Raw genomic sequence first — 22,280 nt, 5'->3', positions numbered from 1 at the left:
AACACGCATGCATCCGAACTTTTATTTACAAGTAGGGCCTCTTGTTTTCCAAAAATCAAGTGTTATGTAATATTCAACTGACGTCAGGGAAAATTACCATATGGGAAAATTATTGTTGCTCAATCGGAGACAGATAGGTAGTATCGTTTCAATATTTAACCGTAACAATTGTAATTATAATTGTGAATTTAAAGTGTAATTTTAACCTAAAATCATTCTGCAATTTCCTATCGAAGCCCTTCACCTAGGTGTGTAACAGCAATAATTTTAAACATTTTGAATGAAGTTTTTACCAAATGTAGCGATATATTATTACCGATATTACATAGGCTGTTTAATGATATATTTGTATCGGGCTTTTTCCCCGAGTCGTGAACAAAAGGCTGTATTGTCCCGGTATTTAAAAAGGGCAATATTAATGAAACTAATAACTATAGAGGTATTTCTCTGGTGAGCTGCTTCGGAAAATTGTTTACAAGTTTAAATAATAGAGTTATAGAATGGGAAAATGGCAGTAAAAAGAGGTTGTATTGTTGTTTCGTTGACTTTCAGAAGGCTTTTGATTCAATTGATATATCTCATTTGTGGTATAAAATATTCAATGAAGGTATACAATGGAAGTTATTCAATATCAGTATGTTAATGTACAATAATGTTAAAAGCTGTGTAAAATATGACGGTTTTGGGGACGATTATTTTTGTAATGACACAGGTTTAATGCAAGGCGAAACTTTGTCACCCATTTTCTTTTCTTTATATGTCAATGATTTTGAAATGAGCTTTATTAAGGAACATTGTTCAAGTATCGATATTCAAATGATACATTTATTCCTTTTAATGTATGCAGATGACATGGTTATCATATTCGAAACTCCTGAGGGTTTACAAAAAATGTTAATTGCTCTGAAGAAATATACCAATGAGTGGAAATTAAATGTTAATGTACAAAAAGCTAAAATTGTTGTTTTCAGGAATGGAGGAAAACTTAAAGATGAGACATGGTCTGATGATAATTCATGTTTAAATATTGTCAATGAATTTAATTACCTTGGCATACTGTTTAATTATAATGGTAAATTCCTCAAAACACAGAAACATGCCGCAGAACAAGGGAGAAAAGCATTATTTTCAATTTCCAGTAATTTGAAAAAAACATCCTTTTAATACAGAAACACAATGTTACAATTTTTATACCTATATCAACACTGTTTTATTATACGGTTCAGAAATCTGGGGTTTTCATAAAGCTCGAGATGTTGAGAAAGTGCATATAGGCTTTTGTAAAAAGCTTTTAGGTGTAAACAGTAAAACCTGCTATAATTTAGTTTACTGTGAACTTGGTAGAGTTCCTCTAGCAATCAAAATGAAACTTAGAATATTTAAGTATTGGCTTGAATTACTACAATCAAATAACTTTATCTTAAAAGCATGGTATGATGAACGAGTTTCCTGTAATGATAGTTGGACTGAAAACATTCAAAGAGAACTGGCAAATATAGGTTTATCTTATTTTTGAAATGTCTCAAATGTAAATAATAATACTTACAAGTGAGTGTAACAACGTATGATTGATGTTTACAAACAAACAATTTTAGAAAACATTACAAATTCACCGAAACTAAAAGGATATTTAGAAAGAGCAGGTATTCCTTTAACAAAATTGTAATTTTGATGATCCCATGGGTGGACGTTTTGGTATCAGAGTGGGGCGAAAATAGTCAGTTATTAAATGTGTGAACAATGAGAATATTTTTAACTTCTTGATAACTACCATTCCAATTCCTTCCCATTTTGGTATAAAGCATCTTTGAGACAAGGGGGACATCAATAGTAAACTGCCAAACATGGACCAATTTTCAAAAAATCTCTTGAACCACAAATGTGTTAGAAAAAATAAATGCTTAGCGATATAAAGCAGGAAGTCTTCTACACAAATTGAAAATTTCACGATCCCCGGGGTAGAGTTTCTGACTCAAGGGTGAATGGGACCAAACCTGGTATATATAGTGTATATGTTGAATACTATCTGCATTAATGCTATTGATACTAAATTGAACCTAAATAGATATTTAGAAGGAGTAGGCAATCCTTAAACAAAATTGTAAATTACAGGATTCTAAAGGGTTTGGTCTCAAGGGGAACCAAAATTATCATAGTGATTATTTTCTTTATCATTTGAAGGACTTCTTTAACCCTAGTGATACAGTATAAAAACTAAAAGCCTATTTAAGAAAAGCTGAAAAGAATATACAAAAAATGGTGAACTTCGCAACCTCAGGATTTTGACTTTAGGATGGGCCAAATTAGTGATATCGTTTAATGATACAACATATATTGTATTATGTAAAACCTTTCATCAGTATTTGCACTTTTGATGGTATTGAAGTTTAAAAACACATCTTGTTTTATACTGTTGCTGAATATTAGAATTTACCGTAGATATTTTTCAGAACAGGAAATTCTCTCTAGATTTTTAGCCCTTTGGACCAGTGATACTTTTAACTAGTACTCGGGTGACCGATAAGGCCTGTGGGTCTCTTGTTTTTACACTTTAATGGGCTAAAATAATTATACACAGAGGGTTTGAGTCGAAGTAAAATGCTATGTCGATAAATGTTTCTCAATATCTCACACCCATAGAGTAAAATAGTTTTTAATGCATGATTAAATACATGATTTAACATTTAATTGTAATTACAAACAATTCCGTATAATGGGCTTTTCTGTGGGTGTAAAATTTGGCGATTTTCTAGCTCATCAGTATACAAATGATTTTAACGAAATAAATTTTGGCGGACATGGAATTCTAAAACACAGAATTTGAGAAGCAGTGTAATGTTAATAACTTATCCACGCAAAGTACTCTGAAGTTGAAATAAAAAATCTGCTAGAGTTCCTCAATGACAATATCTTCGTGGCCTTTCGTGATTAGGTCTTCCAACAGTATTTTAATTTTCATTCATATGTCGATTTGATATATCCCTGTGAGCTCGAAATAAAGGACACCACAGAGTCGTCCACTTCTGCTTCATACTTAGATATTTTATTGAAAGTAGACATTAACGGCAAACTAACAACTCAACTTTATGACAAATGAGATGATTTCAGCTTCTTCATCGTCAACTTTTCATATTTATGTAGCAATATTCCATTATCATCTGCATATGGTTTTTATATATCTGAACTGGTTCGATACGCAAGAGCTTGTTCTGCGTATAGTCAGTTTTTAAATCGAGGTAAGCTACTGACAAACAAGTTCATCGTACAGGGATTTCAACAGTCTCAATTGAAGTCAGCATTTCGCAAATGCTATGGTCGTTATAACGATCTAGTTCGTCAATACAACCTCGCATTGGGTCAAATGCTGTCTGACGTGTTTCATACCGATTGTTAAGCCGTTCTTGGCACACTGATTTTGACTGCAGATAACTCCGTTTACCTGATCAGGATATGGGACTCACGGCGGGTGTGACCGGTCAACAGGGGATGATTACTCCTCCTAGGCACCTGATCCCACCTCTGGTGTGTCCAGGGGTCCGTGTTTGCCCAACTATCTATTTTGTATTGCTTATAGTAGTTATGAGATTGATCACTGTTCGTTATCTTCGCCTTGCATCAAGTAAAAAGTCATTTTTATTGGATCACAAAAAAATACGATTTTCCTCAAAATTAGTCATTTTTCCAGAAATATCAAATTTATAGCTGTGTTATCTATTTTTCATTCTGCATGATTCTTACATGGACTGCTACTTAAGTTTCATTAGAACTCAAAACTAATTTCATTTTCTGTTAATTAATGCAAATCGTATAGATACTACTACAATTTGGATTCTTGAATCTTCAATCCCCGTTTTGAGCAAGATACCATACAGCAACCCAGAGACCAGGGGGGGGGGGGAGATAACCTTGATTTTCCTGTTTCATTGAAGTGGCTAGGTCGTAAGGGAATGCACTGGGACCAGTTAGGTAGGGCTGTGTCTGACAATTTATTTCGTTTACCTCTACCCAAACTTGTATTAATACAATAAGTCTTTAATGACCTTACTACATCTGAATCGACAGTGTACTTTGTATGTACAGCTACAATGTACTTCTTCCCAGTACCACCTGCATTATTTGTCTTCAATGTTACCCAGATTGTATTGGCATGGTGCCACATTTACTGCAGGTGTTAAAAGCAATAACAAACGCCTCAGTCAATAAGGATATAAACGTTTATTGCCCAGGAAGTCAATGGCTGTTTTATTAACCACGATACAACTATCATATTTTCAGAAACTTTCCTATTTAGGAATTATGGTACCCATTTGTCTAAAACAGGTTTCGACATTTTTCTCAACAACTTTCAATCTGGGATTTACGTGTTTTTCAATAAAACATCTAACAACTACCCTTCGGAGTAGCTTAAACTTAAGCGTTCAATCACAATTGGGGTATAGAACTATGTCCTGTGTGGGGGATTAGGTGGTACCACAGTGTAGGCTAAGATCAAGTAGTCCCATAACCTGGTATCCCCACCCTTGGGGCAATGAGAGGCAACAGTCTGGTAAATGTAAAACCAGGTGGAGCTGACGACAGGGAGAAGGGTAGTCCCACTTACATTAATCCTGAACGTGGTCCCACTTACATTGGTTCGGAAGGTGGTAATCGTTCGGATTAGGCACTTGTGCTTACACTTGGCTTGCTTTGTGCGAGGGAGTTTAAAATAGTGGTTCTGAGACCTCTTGATAACTCTTTGTATTTCAGATTGCTCAGATAACTATCATGTAATGTGCATATAATCAAATTGTATGAAACTAATTTCAACGGGTGTACGGTTTCTTCTAAGTCAATGTGGCATAGAATCCATGCAATTGTGCGTGTAATTCTATCACTCTATTTAGATTAACTTTAATTATGTTATAGTGGAGGGAAAATGTATGACCAAGAAGATGAAATCATGTACAATCATTGAAGAGCGAACACTATATATAAAGTTATGTAAGTAAGTTTCTGGAGCTGGGATGCAAAGTGTTACTTTCACCAATAAATTTCAAATTAATTTATTTCTTATTTGGTTTATGGTTTTGAGTAGTCTACATCTTCTAGTTTATAGAAATACCAAGTAGAAGATAATCCATGGCACGGATTTAATTTGAAATGAGTTTGAATATAGATGACGAACAAAATTATGGAAGTAACATGGTGTCTGAATGAAAATACATACATACTGCAGTAATAACTGTATTTTTATTGTAAATCTGTTATTCAACTTTTAAGATATCTTCTGAAGAGGTGATTAAAAACTTTTTTTTCAAAATTTATTATTACAGACCTTGCAGTCAGATTGAAGAATTTTTTAATGATTCTATTATTTCATTCTATTATAAAACAAATAATGATAACGATTTTGCATTTATTATCTCAATTTCATCCTAGTCATACGATCCCCTACAGAATAAAGTGTGCTGCATTAGGCCTAAGTAGATCTTGGTACTGTAATGTGTGACGCCACAGTCTACATTTTGACGTCATATCAATACAACTGAAGCAGTGGCGAGTTGAAGGGTGAATATTTAGCACGCACGCGCATCATATGTGCCATGCTATTGGCAGATATAGAGAAATCCATAATTGTACACAATGTCTATGAAAACATTTGACATCAAATGATTGTGATCAAGTTGATTAATTCTAGGCTTGTGAATGGATTTCAAAGTATATAGAATAATGACCTGTATTACTAGAACGCTGGTACTCGGAGATATGTCTCTCACACCTTCTTCTTTCGTGTGGGTGAGTGGAGAGAATATTTTGAATGCCACATGTCTTCGTCTAAACTTCTGTCAGCATGCAGTAAGACATTATCCCGCCATATCATATGTGTTTCTATGTAATTTTACTGCCTTATCACGTTGAAGAGTTTCAAAGGGGAATAACTCTTGGTTACAGAATGCATTTCCCCCCATCAATCATTCACTTCAAATTGTATGAAATAGGCAGATTCCCAAAAGTTTTAGTTTAGATCTATGAAGAACATAGATTAGTTGTTTTAAAAACTTGTGTTACTTTATTTGAGGTGGATGCGAATAAAAGTTATTAAGACATAAAAACCATTGAATTTAAACACAATTTTACAGACTTGTTCAATTATAAAAATCACTTAGGATTGTCCATTATTCATTTTTTTTTTCTTAAATGACAAATATGGGATCTGTTTTATAGTTTAATTTGAAAATTAGAATTTTAAGACTATTCATAATCTTTTATATTCAACTTTTGTGCCAACACTACCAAATTCTAGAAAATGGCCAAACTTGATAAAATTGTACCTGTTTCCATAGCAACCATGATCACTATCTAATTTTTAAATATATTTTCTTGAATATGTTATATAGATGTTTCATTCAGGTGAGTTTCGTGAAAATCGGTGACTATGCGTGCCGAATTTTTTTAAGTGGTTACAGAGAATGGCTCTATGATTCTAAAATAAAGGTATACCATTTATAATAGGATACGATTATGAAATATTCATCATCGGAACCCACTGCTCAAAGGCCGTAATTAAGCGCCGAGCATAGACCTAAATTTTGCAACCCTCACTGACAATGGCGACGTCTCCATATGAGTGAAAAATTCTTCGGCGGTACGTTAAATGATAATAAACCAATCAACCCGTGGGTTCCAACGATGTCAGATATTAAAGATATTGACTTTCCCAGCATACTAAATGACTTCAATATGAACATCATTTGTATCTTACAGTTACAAGCAAGGTCTTCTTATGATGTTGAAATATAATTCACATACCTATGTTTAAAAAGATACGTTAAACGAGTGACCATGATGAACGTCCAGACTCTAGAAAACAGAGGCCCTCAATTGTTTTTAATCAAATGCCAAGGTCACGAGTCAAGGTCAAAATACTTCCTCATAAGTAACTGTAAATTGTCAAGTCATGTATTAAAAAATGTTAGTTTAATAGATTTCATACATGGTACTGGCGTAACATTTCTTGCACATACATAGTAAGCAGAGCTAATATTGAACTGCAGAGAGGGGGGGGGGGTAATTCCTCATGAATCAATGATATATTACAATCTTTATGTATCTTATTTAGTTTATTTAACTTGAACAATTTTTAAGAACAATGATTCAATTTCAATGTCACACTTAATTCGATTGGCAAGATGAAAAAATGTACATGATAGTTTGAAATAACTGAAATATTCAAATATGCATTTTCTAGATATGGTAGTTATTTTGATGAATTCTTAAGATATACATTTGCAATATGTGATATATGTACAATACACAAATAGAAATCATGCACATTTGAAGAAAAAATAAATTAAAAAAAAACCAAAAACTATGCATTGATTTAATTATCTGTTACAAATTAAGAGTGTTTATGATTGAAGAACATGCATGATGTATAACAAAATGAGATTTACTTGAAAAGAATGTGAACATCAAGTTTCCTGTTTTATGATATTTTGTTACCATAGCAACAATGTAATATGAATTATCTATCAGTATTAATATTGTATCAACTATAACATTGACTTCAGTTGAATCTGTCTATAAAAGCATTTTTTTTTTTGGGTCTAAAAAATTATTTAGCATGGATTTCGAATTTGAAAAGAAATAGCAATTTTCGTTTCCATGGCAACCAAATTGAATTCTTATATTACACTTGTTAAAATTTAAAATCTAACATCAGTAGCAATCGGTTATTAAGATTATATACTTTGAATACACAGAAAATTATATTTTGAATTACTTTGAAAAATGCATCTATACTGTCATATCATGACGAAATGCATCATTTTGTTTCCATGGAAACACAGCTTAGATGATAGATTCCCAAACATGTCTCATTGTTATATGATAGTACTATATCTAATGTATGTTGTACAAGCATTTATAGATTTCAAGCTGAATGCGGGAATTTTTATCCATCATTCAAATTTGCCTCTAAATTAGCTTTTTCAGAATGTATCAAACAACCCTCTTTTCCAGACAGAATGAAAATATAACAGAATTATTCAAACCTTTAACTAAATATCAAACTAAATAATAAAAATGCTATATAGTATCATTTGATAATGATTAAATAAGAACTCAAACAGGTTAATCCAGTATAGTTGAATGAAAAATGTCATTTTTCATGCGAAAATTGACTCTTTTGTGACCTGAATGGCATGCACGTGTTACCATGGCAACAGAGTTGCATAGCAACCAAATTATGATGGTTTTACATTACTTATGCCAGATTAAGTCGATGTGCCAAATTTGAAAAAAATCGGTGACAGTGCGTGCCGGACCCCTTATATAAATGTTTAAGTGGTTACAGAGAATGACTCTTAAATCTCTAATCTATCATTTAAAGATCCTAAGAAAATTTATGTAACATTTTTCAATGGAAAAAAAGTTGGTTCATGGACTTTGATTTTTTTTTTTCTGAAGTGAAAACAATTTAAAAAAAAAAGAAATATATTTTATTATCAGTACACATTCCTGAGAGCTGAATAAAAGGTGTTTGGCAATTTTTCAGCTCCATTTTACATTTATACATTGGGTTTAATGAGGATATTAAGAATTTACCCAAAACCAAAAACATACTTATGTAATAAATTTTTCCTATGAAAATCATCCGTATTATGTTGAAAAAGAGAGTGCTAAACTTGTTTGCAAAACTACTTCGGTTTTTCGCTTTGCATTGAAAATATCTCCAACTTTCGTAAAAACTGGAATACTCCATCGACAAACAGTAATAATTCTGTTCTCATTACAAAATTTTGTCTTCAAGTGTTGAGGAAGCTATGAAGTGAAGTATTCTCAGGCAACTAAATTCCCTGGATATTCCAGGTACGAATTGCACTGAATCAACTCTAACAAGTCCATCGGTATGTTGTGTGTCGGATATTTCTGAAGACAAAACAGTAATAATAATATTTTCTCCTGTTTGAGAATATAACAAAACTATTCGTGTCATGTTGAATTCAAACACACACCAATATGATTGAAAAAAATGTGAGTCACAATATACACAGTTCGTTTGCCATTCTGAATGGCATTCGATATATTGTCGGCAATGGCTGTTTCTGGAATAAAATTCCTGCTATGGAAGGACACTACTAAATCATGCTTTCCAAACTGTTGAAAGGTTTTCATTTTCCACTGCATACGAAATAAAAGCGTCATACCTGTACGGTTTTGGGTCAGCTGTATCTGCGTTTGATTGATTTACAGTGATGTCATACAGGTAAAGAAGGCGCCATCTGAAAATTACAACAAGCAGTAAGACAGTTAAAGGAAAGTAGGTTTAGATGACAGGGGATATTCAAAATCTTACACTGTTTTTATGTTTCTGGACATCCCACGGACCTTTTTTCCAAAATATCTGGAAAATGATAAAAACTACCTTTAACATTATTGAAACAGGTATTAAATATGTCTAATTTTTCAATTGTTTATAGATCGCATGCTTACTCTCTTGAACGCGTATGTCAGACTTGGCATAAGAGTTAACGAAAGCAGACTTCTGAAGGATTTGCTTGAGAATCCGGGATTAGATTTTCTGCTGTCATTGAATTTGGTTTTCACATTGCCGGATACGCACGGTCTATTACGTCTCGTTCCTCTCTCAATGGAGAACAAAGTGCAATTAACTGCGGGTAGACTGCGATGGGTTTTCATTGATTAAGTTTTCTAGCAGTAACCAGGTACTGATGGAAGACAATTATGACACAGATGTAAGTCTTGCGAACCGAACGTGAGGTGGACCCCAAGGATGGCGGTTGGACGATAACATAGAAAACGACACTCACTCTATGTGTGTAAAGTGCGTCTGCAGTTGAGGAGTAATTTTGATTCACTTTGACCTTATGCCTGGATTAAGAGAGCCTACAATACGTGTAAATGACCTAGACTGTGGGTTGAGTGGCTGTACTCCGGTGTATCTCTGTCACAGACAGCCAAGTATCGCCGTAGAAGGACTACTCCTTACTATTCTTCCTTATAATGAATAAATATTTATTAAAATTCAATCAATTTCCTATGCACAAAAATGAAACATTTATTTGATATATATCAAAGTCACTGCTATCACTGGTCTTTTAAGTTCCTGGATGCCTTTCACAACTACGAGAAAATAATAGGTCCCTGATACAACGATGTTTAAAATAGTCTTCGCTCCGTCTACGTAGGGCAAATAGGTCAATGTTCTTTCCAGTGGCATTACAAGAGCGACCTATTGCTACCACACTAGGCCATAAGCGCCGAGGAAAGGCCTAAAATTTGCAGCCCTTAGTCGGCAATTTTGACGTCTCCTTATCAAAGAAACATTCTCGAGCGATACGTTAAACAATATACAACCAAGCAACAAACCACACTAGGCAGAGTTTGTTTGGTAGAGTTCTCAAGTCACAATACTAATATAAGAGTTGAATCTCTCTCCGTTCGAATGTGACTTGCAATTGGGCAGCCCGAGTTTGTATTCGGATACGAATCAAAGTCGGAATGTGTGACCAAATGACTATTCGCTCACAACATACTTGCTCAGGTGAGGTGTCTGAGGGACACATTGGGTATATTTAAAGTGAAACATTCAATCTTCATCGATCATCATGTGATGTTATAGGTTTTTACAAAAAAGATTAAATTAAACTTTCCGCATGATAGAAATATATCTTTTAGAGTAATTTTATTCACTGCATAAAAAAGTCTGCTAAACTATTGATACTGAAAAAGTTTATATTTTCAATAGGCAATCAATTATTCAAAATAAAAATTGCTGTCAAGGGCAATAACTCCTATGCTAGTATGCTACTGTATGCCTATTATACAAGGATTTTCCTAATATCCACATTTAATCCATGTGAAGGACAAAGTCTGCAAACTGTTCATTCTGTACGAGAGAGAAATGTTCGAGGACCAAAGGGCGAATACTAGTTGTTTCTTTCACAGATTGGACAGTTTTCGGACTTTATCCTATTCAAACATTTTAAGCGCTGAGCGCATGCACCAGTGATTATTAGGAGGGTAGTCAAAGGTCATCCAATCAACGACACCTGTCGGTGTATTTATGAAGTCTCCAGAATAAATAGTGTAAGGAACGATGACTCTGGTTAGAAATTGACAATGTCCTCCTCATGCATTTGCGCTTCTGTCAAAATAGCGACGCAGTATCATCAATATTTCCTTAAAGTACAAAGAGTATTCTTTTGCTACAATAGCATCTAAATGTTTTGTAATACGATTTGTAACGCGTAGTGCAGTGTATTAAAACCGTATGGGGTGGAAGAGATCCCGAGGTTTGAAAGTTTTTTCTTTGAAAACAATCATCAGGTGTTGCCAATACGAGGAATGGAAAATGGAACGGAACGTAAACTACTGTATGCATAGTTGATATCATGCATTTAATTTGTAAAATCAAAAGGCTTATCTTGTATTATGAACTAGGGCAGCAGAAATTTTATTGAAAGCGGGAAGTCATTCTCATGTTCCATCGTTTCGTAAACTTCATATGTCACATATTCATGTATATACTTAGTCATGTACGTATTTTGAAATCGTAGACACTTAACTATTCAAGTAATCGCTTGTGGGTACCACCACTTTCCCCGGATTTTCCATTGTCTGACACCTTCTCCCCCACCGATTGTGACAGTAGTTTGTTTCACAAATATAAAAAAAAAAAACTAAAATGAAAAACAAATTCTGAAAAATATACCCTTTCCAATTTTATTACTTTGACTCTGGTAGTCACCTCTAGAAATAATTTTATAAGCCGATCCCATTAAAGTTTTCATCCCCCTGAAAACAACTGTAAAAAGATAAAATTACATTTGCAATTATTCCAGTAAAACCTCTTTTTTTGTTCTTCAGCTGTTGTTTTTTCTCTCTCTCCTCTTTCTTGTGAAAATGCCAGTGATAGCTTATTTTGTAAAATTCTCTGCCCATAGGTGTTGCTTTCATAGTGTCGGAATTACAATATTCTTGTGAAACACTTTGTAAACTTTTATACAAACATTTACCTAAGCTTAATCAATTCGTGGTACAAAACATTTATAACAAATATTTTACTGCTTGTAAAGAAGTTTATGAAATTTTTGTTTTGATGAAATTAATGTATTTGCCCGATTTAAAAAAATATCTTAGCTACATATATTATTTTAAATCCCCCATCTTTGTGTCATAAAATGATTGATGGCCTTTTAAAGGATTTATTTAACGGTTTACAAGTTTTACAATCCGGCGTTAACAGAGGTATTAGCGAGCAGCAACATACACAATGAATTTTTCACCCCTACCCATCAAACAGAAAAGAACATAGGTAAGAAATGGAAGAAAAAAATTGATCCCATCCATTAACGGACTAACGATGTTTGTTGATACTACGGTAGTATTTGCGAGCTGTGAGTAATTCAGAAATTTTGTACAATTGAATATCGAATAGTCATTGTGTCATATATCACAATATATTCCTTTACAAATTAAATCAGATATTAAGTCGGGAAAACGTTCTTGAAAAACATATAATCATGTAGATCTACATGTACATACACAACACAATATTTCAAGTTTGTATTTTAAAAAGTCACGACTTCGCTACATTTATCATTTCTATTCATCCATTTTGACCAAGTTTATATCAGCTTTTAACTGATCGCGAAATTTTAAGAACACAGAAAAGATCATCATTATTTTGCCCCTTGATGGCTGTGTCCGTTTGAAACATGTCGGTTAGCCTTTGAAACGAGACCAATGCAACTACCCAGACCTTCATTCTTTACTGAAGACAGATTAACACAGGGAAAAGTCGTCCACTTCTGCTTCATACTTAGATATTTTATTGAAAGTAGACATTAACGGCAAACTGACAACTCAACTGTATGACAAACGGGATGATTTCAGCTTCTCCATCGTCAACTTCCCACATTTATGTAGCAATATTCCATTATCACCTGCATATGGTGTTTATATATCTCAACTGATTCGATATGCAAGAGCTTGTTCTGGGTATAGTCAGTTTTTAAATCGAGGCAAGCTACTGACAAACAAGTTGATGGTACAGGGATTTTAACAGTCTCGATTGAAGTCAGCATTTCGCAAATTCTATGGTCGTTATAACGATCTAGTTCGTCAATACAACCTCGCATTGGGTCAAATGCTGTCTGATGTGTTTCATACCGATTGTTAAGCAGTTCTTGGCACACTGATTTTGACTGCAGATAACTCCGTTTACCTGATCAGGATATGGGACTCACGGCGGGTGTGACCGGTCAACAGGGGATGCTTACTCCTCCTAGGCACCTGATCCCACCTCTGGTGTGTCCAGAGGTCCGTGTTTGCCCAACTATCTATTTTGTATTGCTTGTAGGAGTTATGAGATTGATCACTGTTCGTTATCTTCACCTTGCATTAGGTGGGACAATGCTGTTAAACTTAGAAATTTGATTTCAATGTTTAATATAAGCAAAAAAAAAAAAACAAAAAAAAAAAAAAAAAACCATAGCGCAAGATATTTTAACTCGTCTCAAAAGAGTTCATCGTTTACCCTGCGCTACGCTACTAAAGACCAAGAGATCTTACTGGGTTTTTATGTCGTATAAAGAAAGAGTAATTGTTACCTAATATTATATAACATATATAGATATTCATAATGTACAGTGGATACGAAAAGGGCCTTAATCCTCACCTGGAACACCATCGATTGGATACATTAATACAATACAAGTTCTAGGTATAATAAGAAAACAATTTGCGAAAAGGAAATTTACTTTCACGTATTTTAAGAAGTGTGATACTAGTAGATTAATAATTATAAACAGTTTTTAAAAATACAAGATACATTATGTACAAGTCTAAGTGGGGTTAATTCGATTTGATATTTCTTTAGAATGCGAGATATATTGAGATTATACAGTTAGATTTGATTGACATAGTATGATACACTTTTGAGATTTCATCAGCGAATGCGAATACCTTTGGAATTATTTGAGAATATTGGAATGCTGTGAGGCAAATATGTGAGAATTATCAAATGATCTAGAATTGTTTTCGAATTATTTGAGAACGTTCTTGAAATTGGCGAGAAATACAAGTAGATTTGATTGAGATGATAGGATGAGACATATTTCTAACATTTTATCAGATGATTAAGGATTCTTTTAGAATAATTTGATAACATTCATGAGACATATTGAGACATACACTACTGATGTTACTTTGTACTTATGGCTGATAAAATCATATGATTTAATGGTTTTATGTTCCTCTAAGTATACCACTCAATGTGTGGTAACATTGTGTTGAGAAAAAGCCAAATATTTTAAATAATAATAATAATAATAAATTAATAATGAATTCTTTATTTAGACAGGATAGCACAATTAGTACAGAAGACTAGTTTAAATTGTGGTCCTTCTTCTTTGATGTCATTTAATAAAAAGGTGCATTTTTCACATGGTACTAGCGGAACTCACTCACGACATCCCTGTTACGTAACCAACGCTCTACCACTGAGCTATCGCGACCGCTTGTATCATTTGTTACATCTTAACTTAAAAAGGTTTATGGCTTAAGTCGTACAAGGTACTGGAACTTGATAAAAGAGTTACTGAATATCCAATATACTACATTTCAACTTACAGTTGACAAGCTATACGGTTTAAGTCGATAAGGTACTTGGATTTGATAAAGGAGTTACTGAATATCCAAACGCTTCCTGATATTATTTGCTTATGGGAGAGCTGTAAATAACCTGTGAAACTTCCTCAATCTATATTTCATCTGTTATAAAATGACAATTCCTTCCTCCTCTTCATACTAATGCTTTCTCCTTTTATATAATGGGGTACATAAAAATATTGACCGCTGTCTTTGGACTACAATCATGGATTATATTGTTATTATCGGCGGATCAGCGTCTCAAAAAACGCGTCCCAAATTGTTCTTTCACAGAGATAGAGGGCGAATTGTACGCAGATTGCTCTAACAAGAATCTATCGAATGCACCGAACTTCTCAAATTGGACTTATCCAATTGTTGGAACAGACTTATCCATAAATCACCTGTCCAAGTTCCCTTCACATCTACCGAAGACGCTGAAGTATCTAAATGTCTCAGCAAACAGCTTGGACAGATTGTCGAGACACGACATTCGTGAGTATCCACAGTTGATTGAATTACGGATGTCCAAATGCAAACTTAAAGTTCTGGAGTCTCACTCACTTAATGGAAGCCAGTTAAGGTATCTGGATGTTTCTGGCAACAGAGAACTGACGTTGTCAGTGTTAAAGACTATTTCGTGTGATCTGGTGAACAGTTCAATAGAAACTCTAATCCTTGACGAACTTCAATGCCCAGTCGGGCCTAGTATTCCCCTAAGGGAAAATTCTGTCAAGTGTCTGAGAAACACCAGTCTGAAAACGCTATCTCTGGCATCAAATAGAATTGTCTCCTTACACCATCTTGTGATACCAACACTCCCAGAGTCTTTAACAGTGCTCAATTTAAGTGACAACATGTTGAATTGGGGGTGGTATCTTTTTCAATTTCCTCAGCTGAAATCAATAAAAGTTCTAGATTTGAGTTACCAATCTTATGTCCCTGAACTACATTTAGAGGATATAGAATGTGCATTTAAAGAGGAAAATTGCACTACCGAGGAAAATGAGCGAGAAGGAAGTGAACGAGAGCCAAACATATACGACTTTGAAAGATTAAGATATACAATCTATCTTCCACAATCATTGGAAAAACTTTATATTCACAATTGTGGTTTCAAATTCAAATTGAATCATCTTACTTACGAGGCTGGAGAAAATCTATCTTATGTGACACTTCAAAACAATGTATTACATGAATGGAACGCTCGGCTGTATGGATTACAACCAGTGAGATATCTCGACATGTCTAACAATTTCTGCACCAAAGTCAACAAAGATTTCTTTGTAGATGGTAAAAATTTAATTTTTCTAGACCTATCTAAGAATATCTTAGGTGATAGCTTTGCGAAAGACACCGATGGGAATATTTTCCGATCCCTGGGGAGCCTAAATATTCTTGATATATCCCAAAATAAAATCACAATTTTACCACGTAAAATGTTTCAGTCCACGGTCAATTTAAGGGAGCTGAGACTTTCCCATAACCATATCACAAAATTTGAAGTTATGATTCAACATATGAAACACTTGTCTCTCCTGGATATTTCTCACAACCAAATCGAGACCCTACCAGCAAATATTCAGGAAGCTATAGATGAAATGGCGAAAACGCATCCGATAAAAATAAACTTATTTGGGAATCCTTTAAGCTGCAGGTGTGAACATTTAGATTTTATTGTATGGCTTCATCAACACCACAGCAACATAATTTTTATGAATTTTGAGAACTACATATGTGTTTTTCAGAACGAAAAACACGTTCTGAACAGCACTACGCTCCTGAAATTGCACAAACAATGTGCAGAATATTCCCTTCTAAGTGTCATATTGTTTGCTGTTATTTTGATATTTACTATCAGTGTAATTTGTAAGATCATATACCGGTTCAGATGGCGCCTTCGTTACCTGTATTACATCACTGTAAAACAATCAAACGCAGATACAGCTGACCCAAAACCGTACAGGTATCACGCTTTTATTTCATATGCAGCGGAAAACGAAACCTTTGCAATTGATGTCATCAACGATTTGGAAAGAAACAGTAATCTTAGAGTGTGCTTCCATAGCAGAGATTTTATTCCAGGCACAGCCATTGCCGACAATATATCGAATGCCATTCAGAATAGCAGACGAACTGTGTGTTTTGTGACGTCACATTTTCTTCAATCCTATTGGTGTATGTTTGAATTCAACATGGCACGCATGGTGTCGTTCTATTCTCGAGCCGGAGAAAATGTTCTTATTCTTGTTCTTCTTGAGAAATATCCGACACACAAGATGCCATTGGACTTGATAGAGTTTATTCAGTACAATTCGTACCTGGAATATCCAGGGAATTTTGTTGACAAAGAATCCTTCACTTCACAGCTTGCAAAACACCTGTAGACCAAATTTTGTATTAATGTATTGAGAACAAACTTATTGCTGTTACGCAACTAGGTGAAGGGTTTCGATAGTAAAATGCACACTAATTTTGGGACAACATTACACTTTGAAATCACAAGTAAAAGTACAATTGTTACGGTTAAATATTGAAACAATACTACCTATGTGTTGACTGTGATTGAGCTACCATAAATTTCTGTCATGGTATTTTCCCGTGACGTCAGTTGAATATTACGTAACACTTTATTTTTGGAAAACACCAAGAGGCCCTAGTTGTAAACAAAAGTTCGGGTTGATGTGTGTTATCAGCTGAATATTTATTGATATAGTTAGAAATAAATAAAAATCCTTTACATGAAAGATGTTGGGAGCAAATGCATACTTAAACTAAGCATGCTATATTGAACAACATACCAACACCACCAGTGAATAATCATGGTTGTCAACATTCCAATAGATACCATACCGTTCATATACAAGAGAGAAGTTGCTCCCAGATCTTTTAAAAGCTTGTTCTGAGTATGGTCAGTTTTTTAATCAAGGCACGCTAATGACAAGCACGTTGATTGTGCAGGGGTTCCAACAGTTTCGTTTAAAGTCAGCATTTCGCAAATGATATGTTCGTTATAACAATCTAATTAGCAAATAAAACCTATCACTGGATCTAATGCTGTCTGACTTGTTCACATACCGATTGTTAGACTGTCTTTGACACATTGATTTTGACTACGCATAGCTCTATTTACCTGATGAAGATATAGGGCTAACGGCGGGTGTGATCAGCAGGGGATGCTTACTTTTCCTAGGCATCTGATCCCACCTCTGGTGTATCCAGGGGCCCGTGTTTGCCCAACTATCTATTTTGCAATGATTATAAGAGTTATGAGATTGGTCACTGTTCTTTATCTTCACCTTTCATTACGTGAATCTTTCATTTGCTTGATGTTATTTGCAAATAACATTATTGGCAGATTAAATGTACGATTTACATTGTATTATGAAATTATTATAACCATGACGAATAACTGGTTTGACTAGAAAACCCAAGTTTCATCGTTTTGAGGGAAGCATATTTAGTGTCAAAGAATCTCTGTCTTTAAAATAAATCATTATGGTTTGCATCCATCCAAACTATGTTGGAGATCAGTTATCTGATCTTAAAATTATAGATGTATCAAAGCAATGTTTCTATTGCATTAAAAAGAAGTTCTCAAATATTTTAACACATAACTCTGGGTGAAAGAAAAGGAGAAGCAAACAATGGCAAGTTAAGAACTTGTGCTGCATTCATGAGCACCTTTGGAAGAGGACACTATTATTAATAACTTCGATCGGAGGAAGACTGTGCACATCAATTAAATATTGAAAAGGGAAGATATACAGTTAAGAGTACATATTTACTGAAGAGACATTATTTGTCGAAATGTGCATCTGGTGCATCAAAATTGGTACTGTATAAGTTTAACATGTACAGGACATCACCCTAGATTAAAATCATGCTTTCAATGTGATATACAGGATGTTGAAGACGAACATCATTTCTTGTTTGTTTGTTCAAAATATAAGAATTAGAGGTTTCAATTAGTGGAAACTATCTCAAGAATCAGCTTAAATTTCCCTGTTTTGACGACTACTGTAAAACTAATATGGATCTTAAATAATTACATGGAAGAAGTTTTATGTTTGTTGGGGATATATTTGAAAAGATTAAAAGAAACAATGTATAAAGTTATATATTTTTTCTGTGCATGCAGGTGTATGGAGTTTATATTTATTTGTTATTAAATAGAAAGGAACATTTTAAATGAAGAAATATGATTTGTACATGCATAAACATCTACTTGTACACAAATACAATCATATTTAATAATGAACACTCGAGACAATGGTGATGGTTACGGTTATATGATTTGCAATATTGTTGAATTTCTATGTGAAATAATGCTTACATCATATTTCTTTTTGTTTGCCTTCCGGTGCCTTTGATTGGTTAATAAAATACCTTGTATCTTGTACGAAAATTAACCAAACACACAGCTGGCTCGTTTTTTGTTCAAACTCAAATGCAAAGAGTTGACTAGGGGATCCGGATCCACTACATTTACTCTCTCTCTCTCTCTCTCTCTCTCTCTCTCTCTCTCTCAATAATAATATTGTTAACAAGAATGATACACTGATGTACTGTCTAAAGGATATCCATGCTGGTTTTTAAATCATTTTCTTAATGTAGGACTATCCAATACTTTAGGAAAGATATTTTTGATTTTGTTTAGGTCCTTCAAAATTTTACAATTTTTACAGAACAGTTTGATATCGAGCACACAAGATCTGAAAATTGAATCATGAAAAATATCTCTTAATAAAACATGACAATCTTTAATTTCAGTACATTTATACGAATATCATCGAAACGTTTTGCAATGACAAAGAAGGTATGATATATATGCTTGCTTTGTTGACTTTCATAAAGAGTTATTGATTCTGGCATACAAACAATTTCTAAGGCTATGTATTGGAACCAAATTTTACAACCTTATCAAAAGTATGTACCGTCTCAGCAAATCTTGTATTGAAATAAAAGTTATGAATACTTTGACATTAAACAAGGTGTAAAGCAGAGCGACAATAAGTGTTATTTATCAATGACATGCTTGGGAAATTTGAATATACCCCTAACTGACTTATAATGTAGTAAACTGTCGTATGTATCCTGATAATGAAATATTGTTATATTGAAAACGGTCAAAATTTTATAAACTACAGCCCTTCAGCAATGATTGAAATCTGGAAATGAGTGTAGAGAAAACTAAATTTCTCATATTCAATAAGTAGTTTTATAAAAGCAATTTTAGATTCTTTCACCATGCTTTAGAATCTATTTTTCTTAAAGATTTTCTCTAGACTCAATATACTTTTTCATATGCTGAGGAAGACTTGCCTAAAAGAGCATTGAAAGCATTTTACACTGCAGAAATACTGAATAGCCGTTTTTTGCGTGATTATAATTTTGGCTTAATCTAGTGGTCGGGTATCATATCGCTAAAAATTGTAATGGCTGATTTTGCACCCAAATATGTATTCAATCATAATACGTATTTTAGCAAGAAAGATAACTCCGTATTACAGTATTTTCATGTCATAGGTACATGTAGCACTCTTCAGGTTTCAAATAAAATACAGCGGTGGGTTTTTATGGCATTTGTTTCTGATGAGGGTGAAATTTAAACGTGTCACAGATAAGTTATTAACATTACACTGCTTATAAGATTTTGTGGTTTAGAACTCCATGTCGGCCAAATTTTATTCCGTTAAAATTAGCTGTATACCTCTGAGCTAGAAAATCGCCAAATTGTAGACCCGCGGAAAATCCCGTTATACAGAATTTTTTGTAATTACAATTAACTATCTATGTTAAAACATCTCTTCGTGTATTTGATAATACATTAAAAGCTATTTTACTCTATGGGTGTGAGATATGGAGAAACATTTATTGACCTAGCATTTTACTTCGATTCAAACCATATGTGTATAATTATTTTAGTCCATTAAAGTGTAAAACAAGAGACCCATAGGCCTAATTGGTCACGTGAGTACTAGTTAAAAGTATCGCTGGTCCAAAGGGCTAAAAATCTCAAGAGAATTTCCTGTTCTGAAAAACAACTAAGGTAAATTCTAATATTCAGCAACAGTATAAAACAAGATGTGTTCTTAAATTTCAATAACCTCAAAAGGGCAAATACGGATGAAAGGTTTTACATAATATAATATATGTTCTATCATTAAATGATATCATTAATTAGGACCCACCCTAAAGTCAAAACCCTGGGGTTGCGAAATTCATCATTTTTTGTACATTCTTTTCTGCTTTTCCTAAATATGTATTTAGTTTAAATATTTTATCACAGCTTAAAGAAGTCCTTTAAATGATAAAGAAAATAATCTCTATGATAATTTTGCTTCCGCTTGAAACCGAACCCTCTAGAATCCTGAAATTTTCACTTTTGTTTAAGGACTACCTACTCATTAATATCTGTTTAGTTTCAATTTAGTATCAATAGCATTAATACAGATATCATTTAACTTATACACTATATATACCAAGACTGGTCCCATCCTGGAGTCAGAATCTCTACCTCAGGGATCATGAACTTTACCATTAGGGTAGAGGCTTTCCTGCTCTACATCGTTAAGCATTTAGTTTTTCTTACACATGAGTGGTTCTAGAGAAGAAGCTTTTGGAACATTGATTAACATTTGGCAGTTTTGCCCCGCCCCTAACGCCCCAGGGCTGCAGGAGTTCTGAAATTAGCAATTGATGTCCCCCTTGTCCCAAAGATGCTTCATACCAAACAAGAAAGGAATTGGAATGGTAGTTATCAAGAAGTTAAAAATGTTCTCATTGTTAACACATTTTAAAATAACTATTTTCGCTCCACCCTGATACCAAATAATCTACCCTTGGGATCATCAAAATTAAGAGTTTGGTAAAGCACTACCTGCTCTTTCTAGATATCCATTAAGTTTCAATTTAGTATTAATAGCACTAAAGAAGGTGTTATTTGTTTTACTATCAACACTATGTACTAAGTTTTGCCCCGCCCTGGGGTCATATCCCTACCCTGGGGTTCATGAAATTTACAATTTTGGTAGACCCTTTCCTTCTTTATATCACTATGCATTTAGTCTGCCACTTTTTGACAGTTTTTGTCTCGCCCTCAAGACCCCAGGGGAGTAGGAGTTCTGAAATTTACAATTTATGTTTCCCTTGCCCCAAAGATGATTCATACCAAATTTGAAAAGAACTGCAATGGTAGTTATGAAGAAGTTTGAAATATTTAATTGTTAAAGCACGGTGAACCAGAGCTGGGATCAGCTGCCTAGGAGGAGTACGCAATATATATCGACTATTAACAATGATAACTTTCATTCAAGTGTCGATTCGATATATCCCTGTGAGCTTGAAATAAAAGATATCACAGAGTCGTCCACTTCTGCTTCATACTTAGAAATTTTATTAAAGTAGACATTAACGGCAAACTGACAACTCAACTGTATGACAAACGGGATTAGTCCAGCTTCTCCATCGTCAACTTCCCATATTTATGTAACAATATTCCATTATCACCTGCATATGGTGTTTCTATCTCTTATATCTCTTAACTGATTCGATATGCAAGAGCTTGTTCTGGGTATGGTAAATTTTGAAATCGAGGCAAGCTACTGAAAAACAAGTAGATG

At 34.0% G+C, this 22,280-nt stretch overlaps 1 protein-coding gene across 1 annotated transcript; it reads left to right on the top strand.

The window, feature by feature from the left end:
• Positions 1 to 14,837: 14,837 nt before the first annotated feature.
• On the top strand, positions 14,838 to 17,703 carry LOC125652270 (toll-like receptor 4). Its single transcript, XM_048881323.2, has one exon. The coding sequence runs from the start codon at positions 14,838 to 14,840 to the stop codon at positions 17,040 to 17,042; it is 2,205 nt and encodes a 734-aa protein (XP_048737280.2). The 3' UTR covers positions 17,043 to 17,703.
• Positions 17,704 to 22,280: the final 4,577 nt, after the last annotated feature.

The sequence above is a fragment of the Ostrea edulis genome, chromosome 5, assembly GCF_947568905.1.
Source record: "Ostrea edulis chromosome 5, xbOstEdul1.1, whole genome shotgun sequence".
In the NCBI taxonomy this organism is placed as follows: domain Eukaryota; kingdom Metazoa; phylum Mollusca; class Bivalvia; order Ostreida; family Ostreidae; genus Ostrea; species Ostrea edulis.
The sequence above is the reverse complement of the archived record's forward strand: the minus strand, read 5'-3'. Positions and strand labels throughout refer to the sequence as shown.

Excerpts from the sequence above, each read along its gene's own strand:
- LOC125652270 (XM_048881323.2), top strand. The coding sequence starts at position 14,838 with ATGGGGTACATAAAAATATTGACCGCTGTCTTTGGACTACAATCATGG.